The sequence below is a fragment of the Cervus elaphus genome, chromosome 4 (assembly GCF_910594005.1).
Source record: "Cervus elaphus chromosome 4, mCerEla1.1, whole genome shotgun sequence".
Classification (NCBI taxonomy): Eukaryota; Metazoa; Chordata; class Mammalia; order Artiodactyla; family Cervidae; genus Cervus; species Cervus elaphus.
The window spans coordinates 64,484,869-64,503,640 of NC_057818.1; the positions used below are offsets into that span (position 1 = coordinate 64,484,869).

Here is an 18,772-nt window from a genome sequence, read left to right on the forward strand (position 1 = left end):
ATTTGAAGTGACTTAGCAGTAGCAACCATAATTACCTCATTTTAAAATAATTTTCTTCATTTGAAATGTGAAGTGTTAGTCGCTGCAGTCATTTCCAACTCTTTGCAACCCCATGGACTGTAGCCCTCCAGGCTCATCGGTCCAAGGGATTCTCCAGGCAAGAATACTGGAGTGGGTTGCCACTCCCTTCTTCAGGAGATCTTCCTGATTCAGGGATGGAACTCAGGTCTTTCACGTTGCAGGCAGGTTGTTTACTCTCTGAGCCACCAGGGAAGTCTTTTCTTCATTGAAGTCTCACATTTGTTTATTTTTGGCTGCATCAGGTTTTATTTGTGGTGCTCTGGCAAAATAGTTGCCAGGTGGGCTTAGTCCAGACAAAGGATCAAATCCCCGTCCCCAGCATTGGAAGGTAGATCTTAACCACCAAACCACCCTTCCACCACATACAGTCACATTCCAAGGTCCTAGGGATTAAGACATCAACCTATGAATTTGAAAGTGGAGAGTTACCTTCAGACCATGACACTTGACCCATTCATGCTTCCCAGTAGCTGAAACAGTGTCTGGAACACAGTAAGTGCTCAACTGTATTTGGTGAACCATGTAATGAAAAAATCAAACATATCTGTAATATTTCACATGATCCAAGATGAGGAATCTTTTATTTACCAGGAATTATCAAAGGGAGACCACAGTATTTGCTTTGGAGGGGAAATATTTTGTTAAACTACTTAGACTAGAAAATGAATCTTTAAAGGCATATCTCATCTATCAGTGGTGCATCCTAGATCATGTTGCAGGAGAAAAGAAATGCAGAGAGAAATTGGGAAGAGGAGAGAGAAGAGAATGGTGGGGCAGGGGGTGAAGGATTCTGTGAGATGAGAACGTCTTCCTTTGATCTGGGCTCATTTCATATGAAAATCATGACGTGATGGATGTAGGTGGGTATCTCATGGAAAGCTGTGAAGGCTTTTTGAAATGATTATTCTTGGTGTAGATTGATTAGGGGGATAAAATGATTGGCAGAAGCAGGAGACAGAGTGAATCATGGAGGAAATTCATAAAAATAGGTGGTCCCCACAGGGCAGGGAGTCAGTGAGTCATTGTGAACAGGGCAACAAGATGATGAAGGGGTTGGGGAGATGACTGAGAGTCTGCTGTCTCTCCAGGGGTAGGGGTACAATGTGGACACCCTCGAGGCTTCACACATTCCTCTCCTCCCACCCCATGCCTCCCCACTTTACTGGCCACGTGAGCCTGGAAAAGTCACCTAACCTTCCCGCTAACCCTCTAAAGGCTTGGCAAGGAAATGGAGAAATAAGACACAGGATGAGTTCTTATATAACCTATGTAAAATTTCAGAGGTAAGATGTTTGACTCTGTTGATGAATTTAAATAACAATCAAGGTAACTAAAAAGAAAAGAGGGTTTTCCCTGGCAGTCCAGTGGTTAGGATTCTGCACTTTGAACTGCAGAAAACTAAAAGTCCATCAGCTATGTATGTGGTGCAGCCAAAAAAAAATAAAAAATTTTTACAGAAAAGAGCTATTTCTGTAACATCTGGTCTTTTAATATAATAACTAGAATTATGACTGATGACAATTTGCCAGGACATATAAGATTTTTAGGAATTTCATATAATTTTTAGAACATACATTAATAACATTTATCCTTCCACTATAACCTTAGAAGGTTTATCATCACTTATTTCACAATAATACTCATGTAATTATATGTACCAATATGCCTGATTATAATACTGCAGAGGCTCTCAAAAAATGTTCAAATTAGCTAGAGGTCAAAAAGTACTTCATTTAAAATTTGATTAGAGCTCTTAAACATTTCATCAAAGAGAATCATAGGTCTCTGTGAAACAATGATTATCCATCTACCAAAGTGACAATAAAATTTTTCAAAAACAAATACAGACAGTTACAACAGAGTATTACTGTTGTCAAAATTAGGAGACAAAACTCTATATCTGCACAAGCTTCCTTTTAATATTAAAATTCACTCAGTTGAATTTATCCTCATCTTAGCCAGTCCTAAAGCCAGAACAGAAGTTTTTTTCACACTCCTTTTCCACAAACTTTCTATAATTTCCTTTATTACATTCCAATTTTGTCTCGTGCTTCTCTCCTCTCTTTAATGTCACTTTAGGACAAAATTACCTTCTTCCCCCTTAACAAAAGACATATTTTTCCTTATAATTTTTTAAAAATTTCCTCAAACACAAAGATGTTTTCCTTATTAATTTTGGTAACTCTAATTACACATATTAATCAGAATTCTTAACCCTTAGCAACCTTAATTTGTAATGAAATCTAAGAATTAAGCACCTGACTGCTTGTTATATCAGTATTTCTTAAAATTGAAGTAAAGGACTTCCGTGGTGATACAGTGGTTAAAATTCTGTGCTTCCAACGCAGGGAATGTGGGTTCAATCCATCTGGGAACTAATATCCCACATGCTTCGAAGTGCAGCCAAAAGTAAATAAACAAAAAATAATAAATGAAGTATAATTTATTTAATTATTATATTAGTTTCAGGTGTACAGCCTAGTGATTCAGTATTTTCACAGATTAGACTCCCTCAAAAGTTATGACAAGATAAGGGGTATCATTCTATAATCTATCCTTATAGTCTACCTATTTTATACATAGTATTTATATTTGTAGTAGTTTGTATTTCTGAATCCCATATCCCTAATTTCCCCCTGCCCGCTTCTCTCTCTCCATTGGTAACCACTACTTTGTTTTCTGGATCTGTGAGTCTGTTCCTCTTTTGCTACATACATTCATTTGCAATATCTTCTAGATTCTAGACAATAAAGAATGTACCTGCAATGCAGGAGACCTGGGTCCAATCCCTAGTTTGGGAAGATTCCCTGGAGGAGGGCATGGCAATCCTCTCCTGTATTCTTGCCTGGAGAATCCCACGGACAGAAAAAACTGATGGGCTACAGTCCATGGGGTTCAAAGAGTCGGACACAACTGAGTGACTAAACACACACACACATGTAAATGATACTGCACAGTTCAGTTCATTTCAGTCACTCAGTCATGTCCAACTCTTTGTGACCCCATGGCCCATGGCATACCAGGCCTCCCTGTCCATCACCAACTCACAGAGCTTACTCAAACTCATGCCCATTGAGTGATGCCATCATGTCCATCAGTGATGCCATCCAGCCATCTCATCCTCTGCCATCCCCTTCTTCTCCCGCCTTCAAACTTTCCCAGCATCAGGGCCTTTTCAAACGAGTCAGTTCTTTGCATCAGGTGGCCAAAGTATTGGAGTTTCAACTTCAACATCAGTCCTTCCAATAAACACTCAGGACTGATCTCCTTTAGGATGGACTGGTTGAATCTCCTTGCAATCCAAGGGACTCTCAAGAGTCTTCTCCAACACCACAGTTCAAAAGCATCAATTCTTCTGTGCTCAGCTTTCTTTATAATCCAACTCTCACATCCATACATGACTACTGGAAAAAGCATAGCCTTGACTAGATGGATCTTTGTAGACAAAGTAATGTCTCTGCTTTTTAATATGCTGTCTAGGTTGGTCATAACTTTCCTCCCAAGGAGTAAGCGTCTTTTAATTTCATGGCTGCAATCACCATCTGCAGTGATTTTGGAGCCCCCAAAAATAAAGTCTGATACTGTTTCCCCTGTTTCCCCATCTATTTGCTATGAAGTGATGGGACCAGATGCCATGATCTTAGTTTCCTGAATGTTGAGCTTGAAGCCAACTTTTTCACTCTCCTCTTTCACTTTCATCAAGAGGCTCTTTAGTTCTTCTTCACTTTCTGCCATAAGGGTGGTGTCATCTGCATATCTGAGGTTACTGATATGTCTCCCAGCAATCTTGATTCCAGTTTGTGCTTCCTCCAGCCCAGCGTTTCTCCTGATGTACTCTGCATATAAGTTAAATAAGCAGGGTGACCATATACAGCCTTGATGTACTCCTTTCTATATTTGGAACCAGTCTGCTGTTCCACGTCCAGTTCTAACTGTTGCTTCCTGACCTACATACAGATTTCTCAAGAGGCAGGTTGGGTGGTCTGGTATTCCCATCTCTTTAAGAATTTTCCACAGTTTGTGGTAGTCCACACAGTCAAAGGCTTTGGGAAACAACACTCAGTCATAAAAAAGAACTAAACTCTCCACAGCAATGTAAGCCACTTCATTACATCTTGTATGGTTAGCTTTTTAAGAAAAATTAGAGTATTTTAAATCAATTATACTTCATTTTTTTTTTTAAGTTAATGTCAGAGTCAACTGGAACTTTCCAGTCAGCTCGGTGGTAAAGAATTCACCTGCCAGGCAAGAGACACAGGTTCGACCTCTGGGCCGGGAAGATCCCCTGGAGAAGGAAATGGCAACCCACTCCAGCATTCTTGCCTGGAGAATCCCACAGACTGAGGAGCCTGGCGGGCTGCAGTCCATGGGGTTGTAAAGAGTCGGACACGACTGAGTAACAACAACAACTAAAAGCCAACTACTACATGGAAGTCCCATTTGGAAGGTCTGTGCCCAGTGTTTGAGCATGTGTGGCTCTTGAGGCAGGTCAGAATCTAGTCAGCTCTTCACCCGCCATTCACCACTCCACTTCCCACTCCCAGGTTTTCCTTCACTGAAGAGTAGAGCTCCTGACCTCTTGCGGCAAGTGTCACTTCAATGTCTCTGCGCTCAGCTCTCCCAGCCAACAGAGCTCCTTGAAGAAGACCAAGGCACCCTCCCCTTTATCCTCTTCCATCCCTCTGTGCAAGGCTGGACACCAGGCACGATGCTTGTTCCATGCTTGTGTTGCCTGAATTCACATCAGAGATGTTAAGCTGTCCTTCTCCTGGTTGGGGTCCAGCTGGGCTTTGGGATCCCCCACCCTGGAGAGATTTAAGTGATGTGCAGACTGTGGGAAGCTGAGTCGTGTAAAAGGGCTGGGAGGGAGAAGGTAGTAAGCAGGGTTCCCAGATTTACAGTCCTTTCTTCACAAGGTCCTTGATGATCATGCGAATTCAAGTGTCCGTGAAAATAATCAGTAAACAACCTGTAATGAGAATAAGGAAGAGTTTTCTCTGAGCCGATATGAGTATTGTAGCCCAGGAAACAGACTCTCAGCTCTTGGGAACTGCTCCATTAAAGCATGGTTTCCAGCATCATCTCACGTCCTATCCAAACAAAGAGCACACATCAACATGATGGTGTATTTCAGCAAGATTTCAAGAGAGACAGACTTACTTACTTACTACACTTACAGACAGTGAAGCAATGAGCAGCATGCTGCTGCCTGGGAAGTGAAGAAGAAGTGAAGAAGTGTTAGCCTCTCAGTCATGTCTGACTCTTTGCAACCCCATGAACTGAGGCTCACCAGGCTCTTCTGTCCACAGGATTCTCCCAGCAAGAATACTGGAGCACGTTGCTGTTTACTTCTTCAGGAGATCTTCCCGACCCAGGGATCGAACTGGAGTCCCCTATATTTCAGGTAGACTCTTTACTGTCTGAGCTACCAGGGAAGCTGGTGTCTGGGGAAGGAACATTATCTTCCAGGGAGTGTTAACACGGATGCCATGAGAAGGGAGTTACTCATTCTTATCTTCAAACAGATGTTCTTTACCTCAGTGGTTAAAGCAGATGAGCTGTGAGAGCTGGACAGGCTGTTTAGTTCACACAAAGTTCACGCTGAACAGTGTGTAAGTCAAGATGACTTCTCCATTCCTCAATATGTCAACATTTTCTCCATCACAAGAAGATAAACATCTTAGATCCACATGATCCAGCAATTCTATCTCTGAGAATATACCCAGAAGAACTGAAACCACACTAGGGAAGAGGCATTTGTACACTCATGTTCACAGAAGCATTTTTTACAATAACTAAAACATGAAAGCAACGCAAGTGCCTATTGAGCAAAGAATGGATGAGCCAATGTGGTATGTGCCCACAATAGGAACCTAGTGGACCTAGTGAAATAAGCCTGAGAGTAAAGGACAAATATTGTTCGATTCCACTGAAATGAAGAACCTAGAGCGGTCAGAGTTACAGAGACAAAAGGTAGAAGGGTGATTGCCAGGAACTGGGAAAGGAGAAAGGGGGAATAGTTGTTGAACATGTACAGAGTTTCTGTTTTGCCAGAAGAAAAAAATCCTGGAGTTTAGTCGCACAAGAAGTGAATGTTTGTAATGTGACTGAACTGCACACTTAAAATGATTAAGCTAGCCGATTTTATGTTATATGTATTTTACCACACAAAAAAACATTTTGGAACCTCCCCCTGAGGATAACCACAGAGGAGTCAAGCTGATAGCAACACAGCAGATGCTTCCCGCCCACCCAGCCCCATCTCCACCCCAACAACCCAGGGATGAGGACTGTTTTCTGTGCTCAGGACTCCCCGCTTCAGTTCTTGGAGATGTCTCAGCTCCAGCCCCGCACGCCTTAACCTCAGCCTCCCTGACTGACCCAGTGCTCCAGGCTCTGCTCCAAGGATCCAGTAAGTCTCGGGTCATCCTCTTCTGTGGAAGACTGGGACCTGAGTTCACATCCTCCCAAAGAGACCTCTGCAACCCCAAAGTGCAGGGGCATCAGCCCAGCTCCTGCCTAAGGGTGGAGAGACCCAGTTTTCTAGATGAAAGGAGGAGCTGGGAGCTGTGTGTGAGTAGAGGTGGGGGTGGGGGGACTGGATCAGAGCCTGGAGGTTGTGACTCTCTTCAACCTAACATTCAAACAATATTAAAGATTACCTTTATATAGGGTTATGATGTGAATACTGACATCAGTCTCCTGTATACTGTTGGTCTCCATATCTGAGAGTTCCTCCTCTGTGGATATGGGGACAATGTAAGGAACTCAAGATTCCTCCAATTTTGGTAACTGCAGAGATGACTGAATGGTGATTTACATTAAATTGTCATGGGTTTTGGTACACCCAGCAACTCTGTGAAGTTGGCTCTATTACATATTACCTGCTAAGTTGCTTCAGTCGTGTCCAACTGTTTGCAACTCCATGGACTGTAGCCCACAAGCCTCCTCTGTCTATGGGATTTTCCAGGCAAGAATACTGGAGTGGGATGCCATTTCCTCTTCAGGGGATCTTCCCAACCCAGGGACTGAACCGAGGTCTTCTGCATTGTAAGTGGGTTCTTTACCCATTGTTTAAGCCATTGGGGAAGTCCATTACCTTAGCAGACATTTTTTTATGTGTAAAATACATGTGACATAAAATTTCCCATCTTAAACATTTTTGAGTCCAGTTCAGTAATGTGACACATTTTTTTAAAAGGTTGAAGTCTTTTTTTTTTACTTTGTTTTTTTTTAATTATGAAAGTATGATAACACATTTACAGGAAACTTGGAAAATACAGAACAAGCTTACACATAGTTCTGCTATTTATTGCAGTTATTTTTAAGTCAATTAAGATTTTTAGTGGAGTTTATATCACACGTCAAAAATTAATAGGATGAATATGCAGAGAAGTAGAATCATATAGTAGACCTGAAAAGCACTGTAAACCAATTCATAATTAAGATTTATGCAATTTACTCATAACAGTATTTATTTTTAATTGGAGGATAATTGCTTTACAATATTGTGTTGGTTTCTGTGACACATCAACATGCATAGGCCATAGGTATACAATGTGGCACATTTTGATGCAACATTTTGCTCCCCTCGATTCTCTCACACGTCCAGTAACTTTAAAAGATATTAAAAGTCTTCTTTTTGTTTGAAGAAACCAAAGCTCACAGATGGAGAACTTTCCCAACATGTCAGTTTGCCTCCTGCTCCCCATATCCCCATTGCTGTGTGGAGTTATACTCTCAGGGCAAAGGCAGATGACACTCTCACTCTCTCTTTTTTTAAGATTTATTTGCTTGTTTGTTTTTGGTCACACTGGGTCTTCACTGCTGCTTGCAGGCTTTCTCTAGATGCCGGAGTTGAGGCTACTCTTTTTTTTTTTTCACTTATTTTTATTAGTTGGAGGCTAATTACTTTACAATATTGTAGTGGGCTACTCTTTGTAGAGGTGCCGGGGTTTCTCATTGCAGTGGCTTCTCTTGTTGCAGAGCCCAGGCTGTAGAGAACAGCCTCAGTAGTGGTGGCGCACAGGCTTAGCTGCTCCCCAGCATATGGGATCTTCCTGGGGCAGGGATCAAACCTGCATCTGCTTCATTGGCAAGTGGATTCTCAACTACTGGACAGCCAGGGAAGCCCCCAGATGGACACTATTGATGGCTTCGCATCTTTTTTTCTCAGCAGACCGTAACCTCCTCAACTATGTCTGGGATGCTGCTTCAGTATGTTCGCCAGTTTGGTCAGAAGCTGGTGCGCAGGCGGCCACTGGAGACCAGGGCAGAGTCAGAGAGACCCACACCTCATCTGAACACCCTCGACCTGGTGGCCCTGGGCGTGGGCGACACCCTGGGAGCTGGCGTGTACATCCTGACTGGTGAAGTAGCCAAAATGATAGCTGGACCAGCGACCGTCATCTGCTACCTGGTGACCGCCCTGTCCTGTGTGATTTCTGGTCTCTGCTTTTCTGAGTTTGGGGCCCGGGTACCACGCTCTGGTTCTGCGTATCTCTACATCTACGTCACTGTGGGACAACTGTGTGCCTTCATTACTGGTTGGAACATCATACTGACCTTAGTCATCGGTGAGAGATGGATTGGAGGAAAGGGTGGGGCTTGAGATCAAGAAACGAGGAGACTGGATTTAGGTCTTCATTCATTCATGAGAACTTTGTTTTTGACCTTGTAGGGTGAAGTGGGTATTAATGGCAGGAAAACCCCACAACTACTTTATTCTCAGCTTTATACTGTTTTCCTTAAATGATGGGGCAAGAATACAGAGAAGAGGGAACTGTAGGAATGAGTGAGAGGGAGGCATGGCCCACAGGCTAATCCTCTCACTATATTGAAGTCTTTGCTCAGCTGTTGCCTTCATGGGATTTTCCCTGACATCTGGACTTAAAATTTCAGCCCTCACCTTCCAGCCCTCCTGGTTCCAACTTTTGGTTATATTTTTCTGGCATAATGTTGATTTCCTCCTAGCATATTATTAATAAATAGTTGACCTATTTTGTGAATCACCTGGGTCTTCCCACCCAAACCCATGAAAAGAAACTCTTTGAGATTAGGTATTTTGTTTGAGTCCCCTTCTGCCAAAAAATATATCCCCAAGACCCATATTAGGAATCAGTTTACAGTTGTCAATGAATATTCCTTCAATTGCTGCTACAGCCACTGCCTATATAGCCCGGGCCTGGAGCTACACCTTTGACAGCCTGATTGGGAACCACATCTCTCGGGTGTTACAGGGAACAGTCTCTCTGCAAATACCCTACTTCCTGACCACATATGCAGACTTTTTTGCCCTGGCCCTGGTGCTGCTGCTCACAGGTGAGACAGGGGTCAGTGATAGGATGGGAAGAATGGGGTATGGAGGGGGAACTGGAGTGGGAAAGTCCTGGGGCGGCAGAATGGTGGGGGTTAGGACTGGAAAGAAGGGTTTGGGGAATGAAAGACAGGAAGGCAAGACATAGACTGTTGTTTCCCACCCTTGGTAACACTGACAATTTGGGCTGGATCATTCATAGGTGTAGGGGTGAGCATTTCAAGTTTTAAAAAATAATTGTTGGATGTTGAGTAACATCTCAGATTTTACTCACTAGATACCAGTGACACCCACCTCCTAAACTGTGAAAAACAGAATGTGTCCAGACATTGTCATATGTCCCCGAGTAGAAAAAAGATCCCCTGACATTCGTTTACTTAGACCTATTAATTTCTTCTCTAATTGAGACGAAAGAAGTGTTGCCTTCTTTTGCTTTTTTCTTACACAAATGTGGGGTTTTTTTAAATATTTTATTTATTTATTTGGCTGTGTTGGGATTCAGGTGCAGTTCAAAGACTCTCTACTTGTGGCACACAGGCTCCAGAGTTCAAGGGCTCAGAAGTAGTGTTGGACAAGCTTGTTAACTCCTTAGCATGTGGGATCTTAATTCCCTGATCAGGGATCGACCTGAGTCCCCTACATTGCAATGTGGTTCTTAACCAAACGGCCACCTGGGAAGTCTGCAACAATGTGTTTTTAATTGAGAAGAAATTAACATAGCATAAAATTAAACATTTTCTTGTTTTCCCAGCTTTATTGATATAAATACAACATTGTACACATTTAAGGTGTGCACATGATGATTCAGAGGATGTATATATTGTGAGATGCTTGTCACGGTAAGAAATTAACCATTTTAGAGTGTATAGTTCAGTGAGACTTTGTACAGTCAAAACGTGGGGCAACCATCACCTCCATCTAGTCCAAAAATGGTCACCACTGCAAAAGGGAACCCTGTACTCACTGAGCAGCCACTATACATCTGTCCATCACCAATAGCTGCCTAACAGCTGGCAACCATTAGTCTGCATTCTGTATCTATGGATTTGGTTATTTCTGATGTCTCATATTCCATCTTTTCCACAGGTGTACTGGCTCTGGGAGCTCGTGAGTCAACCCTGGTCAACAAAGTGTTCACGGGCATCAACGTTTTGGTTCTCAGCTTCTTCATCCTCTCTGGCTTCATTAAGGGAGACCTGCACAATTGGAAGCTCACGGAACAGGACTACAAACTGAACATATCCGGATCTGGGGACATTTATAGGTTAGGAGGATGCTCTTTGTTGTAGTACTGCATGTGTCTGTGGTGCAGAGCTCAGAATATGAACAGGAATAAGAGATCTGGGCTGATGGATTCAGGTGATAGGGGTCCTGGAGCCTAGGACTTGTGATATTAAGGGAGGATCCCAGTAGAGATGACTGAGCACACCTCACCCACAATCTTCCTCATTCCTTCTCTCACCATAGCTTGGGCCCTCTGGGATCTGGAGGATTTATGCCTTTTGATTTTGAAGGGATTCTCCATGGAGCATCAAGATGTTTCTATGCATATCATGGTTTTGATTTCATTGCCACTAGAGGTAACATGGTCATTGTGTGTCCGTCCCATCAGGGGGTTGGGCACAGTTTGGGCTGTCCTTGGGCATAAGGGTTGGGAGAAGGCTATTCTGCTTTTGGACATGGGGAAAGGGATTTGATTTTGTGATAGCACCCAGTGTATTTCCCTGACTCACTATTTCCACCCTTCTGGCAGGGAAAGAAGCCCTAAATCCTCAGCGGTCCATCCCTGTGAGCATCATGATCACGATCTTCATCTGCTTTGTGCTGTATTTTGGTGTCTCAGCGGCACTCACCCTCATGGTGCCCTACTACCTGATTCATCCTGCAAGCCCCTTGCCTCAGGCCTTTCTCCACATTGGGTGGGATGCTGCCAGATATGTCATGGCTGTTGGCGCCCTCTGTGCTCTTCCATCCAGGTCAGTGTCATGGTTTTCTCTCTGTCTACTGTCAGATGCTCAGGGTCCCATCCCTTGGACTGAGAGACAAGAGAGCAAGACATCTTACTCCCCATAGACTAGAGAGTGGATGTGCCCATTTCTCCTGCTTCTGCACGTCCTCACCTGTTTCCCTGTTTTCTCTTCCAGCCTCCTGGGCACCATGTTCACCACGCCTCGGGTAATCTGTGAAATGGCAGAAGATGGGCTCCTTTTCCAGGGACTAACCTGTATCCACACCCGCTCAGGCACCCACATCATGGCCATCATGGCTTCTGGAAGCCTTGCAGGTGGATAAAAAGAACCCATGCCTTCTTGGATCAACTTCCTTGACTTGCATATTTCCAATAATTTCTCACTCCCACCCCACCTTGTTTTACCCTCACTCTAGCGGTCTTGGCATTACTCTTTGAGTTCGGTGACCTTGTGGACCTCGTGTCAATAGGGATCCTGCTTGTTTACTTCCTCGTGGCTTTTTCTATTCTTGTCCTCAGGTGAGACTCCACCACACCTTGACCTGGGGCCTTGGACTCCTGAGGACTGGTGGGGAGATAAACCTCTTCTGCATTCATGCTGGCTTCTAGAGTCCTGCCCTGCTTAACTGAGGAGAGGGATAGACTAGACTGTTGTTAGATGAGTATAGGGGCTGCTATTAATATTGCTGCAATGCCTCTAAATTCAGGTACCAGCCAGAAGAGAATTTAAGCAAGAGGGAGAAAACAGAAAATGAAATTGAGATTTCTGAACGTGAAGCAAGTCGTTTGGAATCTGTACCTGAAGCAGGAATCTCAAGGATTCTAAAGAGTCTGTGGTTCCCACCCAGCACCATCCCCACCCAGAAATCTGGCCAGATTGTCTATGGATGTGCCTCCCTGCTTGGTGAGCAGTCGGACTTCTCCTTGGTCATATTCTGAAATTGACAGGATAGGGTGAGAGTGTGTCTTTTTCAGTACAGGAGGAGTCTTGGAGATATGATGGCCCTTGCTGACGTTGGTAGTTTCAGAGATGGGTGTGACCCGAGTTCCTGACGTCTTTGTCTTCTGGGTCCAGCCTGTTCTCCTCCTTGACCCTTGCAGTTCTCTTGCTGATAATCCTGAGCCTGATCCTGGCCCAGTGGCCCAGCGAGGTGTTCTCTGGAGACCCCGTGCTCACAACAGTGGCTGTGCTGATGTTGCTGCTCATCACTGGGGTCACAGTCATCATCTGGAGGCAGCCCCAGAACCCCACTCATCTTATGTTCAGGGTAGGTGACTTTATGTGCCCAAAGTGTCCACTTTGAATGAGTGAAGTTTGGATACTCTATGTCTAAACATCCTTTGCTGGACCAGGGAAGAAAGGGAGTTGCTAAAACCAACTCTTCCCTGATCCACACTCAGCGATTGACATACACAATCTCAGTAGGCACTGAACAAACAGCCTGAAAAGGACTGGAGTCTCCCACTACATGGGGTAGGGTCTCCCTTTCAGACATCTGGGGTGTGTTCAGAAATTAACTGATTTTGCCCACAGGTCCCTGCTCTGCCTGTCCTCCCCTTGGTGAGCATCTTTGTGAACGTTTACTTCATGATGCAGTTGACCTCTAAGACCTGGGCCCTATTTGGCATCTGGATGGCAATTGGTAAGGGACTTCCTTGGAAAATGAGACCCCTTGAGTGACTAAACCCAAATAACCTCCTAACTCTCCCCTAAACTTGACCACCATAATAGGAAGCCTATTGTGCATTTGTAACTGGGGAGAGCACCTACTTTCCCATCTCATCATCTCATTTCCCTCCTAGGATTCATTATATACTTTGCATATGGGATCCGACACAGCCTGGCGGGGAATAATGAGCAACAGTCACCAACCTCTACCTCCCAGACTTGAGAAAAAACGTCCCTAGTGATTAATCATTTTAACTGCAAGAAATAGATGCTGTGTGGAATTCCTCTATGCACTGGACAGTCTGCTGGTTCAGGGGACTCTCTGAACCTCTGTGGAATATGAATATAGGATGTATTTACAACCATGAATTTTTTGCCAGTGGACAAAATGACTCTACTCATGTACTTTTTTTTTTTTTTTTTTTTTTTTTGCCACAGTGAATGGCTTTTAGGAACTTAGTTCACTGACCAGAGAATGAACCCCGGGGCCACAGCAGTGAAATCTCCAAGCCCTAACCATTGGACCTCTAGGGAATTCTTAATGTTGTCCAATTTTTATGTAAACTTTAAAAAATATAGTATATATACAAAAAAGTGCATGCTTCGTAAGTGTGCAGCAAGATAAATATTCACCAAGAAAGTACCACAATGTAATCAGCAACCAGAGAAAGAAATAAAGATATCAACCTACACACAGGAAACAACTGCGCAGCCATAAAAAAGAACTAAACTCTGCAGAACAGCATAAGCCACTTCATTACATCTTGTGTGGTTGGCTTTTTTAAAAATTTAGAGTATTTTAAATCAATTATACCTCACTTTTTTAAAAGTTAATGTAAGAGTCAACTGGAAATTTCCAGGCAGCTTGGTGGTAAAGAATCCACCTGCCAAGCAGGAGACACAGGTTCGATCTCCAGGCTGAGAAGTTCCCCTGGAGAAGGAAATGGCAACCCACTCCAGCATTCTTGCCTGGAGAATCCCACAGACTGAGGAGCCTGGCGGGCTGCAGTCCATGGGGTTGTAAAGAGTCGGACATGACTGAGTAACAACAACAACTAAGAGCCAACTACTACATGGAAGTCCCATTTGGAAGGTCTGGGCCCAATGTTTGAGCATGTGTGTCTCTTGAGGCAGGTCAGAATCTAGTCAGCTCTTCACCCGCCATTCACCACTCCACTTCCCGCTCCCAGGTTTTCCTTCACTGAAGAGTAGAGCTCCTGACCTCTTGCGGCAAGTGTCACTTCAATGTCTCTGCTCTCAGCTCTCCCAGCCAACAGAGCTCCTTGAAGAAGACCAAGGCACCCTCCCCTTTATCCTCTTCCATCCCTCTGTGCAAGGCTGGACACCAGGCACGATGCTTGTTCCATGCTTGTGTTGCCTGAATTCACATCAGAGATGTTAAGCTGTCCTTCTCCTGGTTGGGTCCAGCTGGGCTTCGGGATCCCCCACTGCCGGGAGCCGGCACACGAGATCCTACCCATGACAAGGTCATGAGGGAGAAAACCTGACAGGCAAGGCGGATCAGGTTTTTAGGGATTCTGAAAAGCTGCCCCCGGCGCTCACCTTAAAGAGGATATCTGTCTTTCTGATGGCTTGCTTCAATAGACTACTCCCTAATTTCTGTGACACAGGCAGAAGGCCTTCCCTGATCTCTTTCCAAATAAGAATCAATTTAGAACTTTAATCAATAAGTTTCCCAGGTGGTGGTATTTTATGAGATTATCCAGGGTGAAAGGAGTGTTCTAATTTAAACTCCTTTGCTGGTATTTTAGTTTGTTTGGCAAATGCATTTATGCCCTTGGTACTAATATGCATGATTGCTTATAATACCCTAATCATAAAACAGCATACATATCAATGTATAACAAAACCTACTGAAATGTTGTGAAGTAATTAGCCTCCAACTAATAAAAAAAAAAAAAAAATGTAAATTTGAATTAAACATTTAAAAAAAAAAAAAAAAAGAACCTGATCACATAAAGGCACAGAGCCCTTCGGGGGTGAGGAAGCCCTATTAGAGAACATAAAAATATTATTCTAAAAGTGGTTATAGTTAAAGATTTAGAAAAATAAGAGTTTAAAATTGTTAATTTTAACCAGGAATGCTAAACAGGGGCTGCCTCGCTGGAGCTGCAGAGTCTTTGTGTGGTAAACCTTTTAGATAAATTTAACTGATAACTTCTGCCAAAGGACTGACCTTTGTGTTCATTAAAGAATAGATTACGGAAAACAGCTTTGCATTCACCTAGGTCATAAAATGTCAATAGGCCCCAAGGCCAGAAGATAACGTACAAGACCCTCATAAACAAAGAAGTATGCAGAAAACACCCTGGTTTCGTGAAGAACAAGCTGATGTAATGTTAAACTACCCTCCCGTTAGAAATGTACTAATTTAGGGTATAAAAGCCACAGTAAAAAATAAAGCATTGCCAGACTCTGCCAGACCCTGCAAACACCCCTGTCTGGTCATTCTCTCTCTCTCTCTCTCTCTCTCTCTCTCTCCCCCCCCCACCCAACGCCGTTCATCCTGAGGGTACCCCCTGGATCCTGCCAAGGCTGGACCCCAGCACCCCACCCTGGAGCGATTCAAGTGATGTGCAGACTGTGGGAAGTTGAGTCGTGTAAAAGGGCTGGTGAAGAAGGAATTCATAGGGCCTGGACTCCATCTCAGGCCTGTCTGTGCTGATCGTGCGCGGCCACCTCTCCAGTGGACTCTGAACTCTGTGCTTAGCGCCTGTGGGAATGACAATAGAAGGGTAAGACCCCCCTCTGGGCAGGGGAATCTTGAAGAAGAAAAAACAGACACTAGTCACCCCTGCCTCCGGACACTATCTATCAGAATGTAAGCACAGGCTTATCAGTTATTAACTATTTGGAATGTAACTGCGGGCTTATTGATTATTGACTGTTTGAACACATAACACGTAAATGATGGGGTTATTGTAGTTGTATTTACCCTTCCTTTGTTTATGTAAGTCTCAAGGGAATTGGGGTAGTGGGTTTGGACACATGGGGTATAAAAGATTTTCACAAATGCTGGTCGGGGTCCTTGGCTAAGAGGAGACTCTGCCTTGGGTCCGCCGGTGTAATAAACTGCACTCCACTATCTGCATTGTCCTTCTGAGTGAGTCTGTTTCCCGGAAAGCGTGGCTATAACACTGGGAGGGAGAAGGTAGTAAGCAGGGTTCCCAGATTTACAGTCCTTTCTTTACAAGGTCCTTGATGATCATGCGAATTCAAGTGTCTGTGAAAATAATCAATAAACAACCTGTAATGGGAATAGGGTAGAGTTTTCTCTGAGCCAAAATGAGTATTATAGTCTGGAAGACAGAGTCAGACAGCTCTGAGCACCTGCTCTGTTGAAGCATGGTGTCCAGCGCAGTCTTACACCTCATCCAAGCAAAGAACAGACATTACACCCAACAGGGTATATTCCTTCAAGGTTTCAAAAGAGACAGACTTAGTACGTAGACACTGAGACAGCAGCTCCCTAGTGTCTGGGAAGGGAACCTTATCTTTCAGGGAGTGTTAACACAAGCGCCATGAGAAGGGCATTTCTTTTTTTTTCCCCATTTATTTTTATTAGTTGGAAGCTAATTACTTTACAACATTGTAGTGGTTTTTGCCATACACTGACATGAATCAGCCATGGATTTACATGTATTCCCCATCCTGATCCCCCCTCCCACCTCCCTCTCCACCTGATCCCTCTGGGTCTTCCCAGTGCACCAGCCCCGAGCACTTGTCTCATGCATCCAACCTGGGCTGGTGATCTGTTTCACCCTTGATAATATGCTGTGGGAGAAGGCGAGGGTGGGATGTTTCGAGAGAAGGGCGTTATTTTTTATCTTCAAAACAGATGCTCTCACCTCAATGGTTAGAGCAGATGAGCTGTGAAGGTTGGGTGAGCTGTCTTAATTCACACAAAATTCATGCTAAGCCATGGGTAAGTGAAAATGACTTCCCCATACCTCAATAAGTGAACATCTTCTCCATCACAAGCAGATAAAAATCTTAGAACCATATGATCCAGCAATTCTACCTCTGAGGATATACCCAGAAGAATTTAAAACACACTCTGGAAGAGATTTTTGTACACTCAATGTTCACAGCACCATTATTCACAGTAGCTAAAGCATGAAAGCAACCCAAGCACCCATTGACCATCAAATGGATAAGCCAGGGGGGTACATACAAATAAGACTATTATTCAGCACTAAAAAAGGAAGGGAATTCTAACACATGCTACAACATGAATGAAACTAGTGGACACAATCCTAAGTAAAATAACCTGACAGAAAGGACAAATATTGTTTGAATCTGCTGAAATGAAGTAACTAGAGTGCTCAGATTCATAGACACAAAAAGCAGAATGATGACTGCCAGGAACTAGAAAAAGAGAAAGGGAGAATTTTTGCTTAATGGGAATAGAATTTCAGCTTTGCAAGATGAAAAAAGTTCTGGAGTTTTCACAAAACACGAATGTACTTAACACTACTGAACTGCACGCTTAAAATGACAGGGTGGTACATTGTGTGTTATGTACATTTTGCCACAATTAAAAAAGACCTCTCAGGACCTACCCTGAGGGAAACCGTAGAAGAGTCTGGGCTGATAGCAAAACGGCAGATGCTCCCCGCCCACCCAGCCCCATCTCCACCCCAACAGCCCAGGGGTGAGGACCGTCTTCTGTGCTCAGGACTTCCTGTTTTGGTTCTTGGAGATGTCTCAGTTCCAGCCCCGCACGGCTTAACCTCAGTCTCCCTGACTGACCCAGTGCTCCATGCTCTGCTCCAAGGATCCAGTAAGTCTCGGGTCACCCTCTTCTGTAGGAGACTGGGCGCTGAGTTCACATCCTCCCAAAGAGACCTCTGCAATCCCAGAGTGCAGGGGTCTCAGCCCGGCTCCAGCCTGAGGGTGGAGAGACCCTTTTTCCAGATGAAAACAGGAGTTGGGGACTGTACGTATGAGGAGAGTTAGGGTTTGTGGGGTTGGATCAAGTGTGGCTACTTTGAGACTCTTTTTAGACTCTTTAATATTCAAGCAATATTAAAGATTTCCCTTATACAAAGTTTATGGTGTGACTACTGATGTCAGTCTCCTGTATACTGTTGGCCTCCGTATCTGAGAGTTCCTCCTCCATGGATATGGGGACAATTTAAGAGACTTGAGAATCCTCCAATTTTGGTAACTGCAGAGATGACTGTATGATGATTTATATTAAATTGTCATGGGATTTGCTGCACCCAAAAACTCTGTGAAGCTGGCTCTACTGCATATCATTGGCAGCATTTTTTAAATGGTGATAAAATATAAATGGGCTTCCCTGGTTGGCTCAGTGGTAAAAAATTCACCTGCAATTCAGGAGATGCAGGAGATGTGGGTTCAATTCTGGGGTTAGAAAGATCCCCTGGAGTAGGAAATGGCAACCCACTCTGGTATTTTTGCCTGGGAAATCTCATGGGCAAAGGAGCCTGGCAAGCTACAGTCCAAGGGATAATGGAGTCAGACACATGAGTGACTGAGCACACACACACACACACACAAAATACACATAGCACAAAATTTGCCATCTGAAACATTTTTAAGTGTCCAGTTCAATAGTATGGCACATTTTGATGCAACATATTTTGCTCCCCTCAATTCTCATACACTTCCAGTAACTTCAAAAGACATTAAAAGTTTTTTATTCATGTTTGTAGAAACCATAGCTTAGAGATGAAGAATCTGTCTGATG

At 43.8% G+C, this 18,772-nt stretch overlaps 1 protein-coding gene across 1 annotated transcript; it reads left to right on the top strand.

The window, feature by feature from the left end:
* The first annotated feature begins 8,287 nt into the window (after positions 1–8,287).
* Positions 8,288–13,258, top strand: LOC122692502 (cationic amino acid transporter 3-like). The gene is made up of 11 exons (XM_043900116.1): positions 8,288–8,657; positions 9,244–9,402; positions 10,484–10,661; positions 10,865–10,977; positions 11,151–11,373; positions 11,542–11,681; positions 11,783–11,885; positions 12,074–12,270; positions 12,468–12,634; positions 12,901–13,009; positions 13,170–13,258. Exons 1-11 carry the CDS (start codon positions 8,288–8,290, stop codon positions 13,256–13,258), a joined length of 1,848 nt encoding a protein of 615 aa, XP_043756051.1.
* The last annotated feature ends 5,514 nt before the right edge of the window (positions 13,259–18,772 follow it).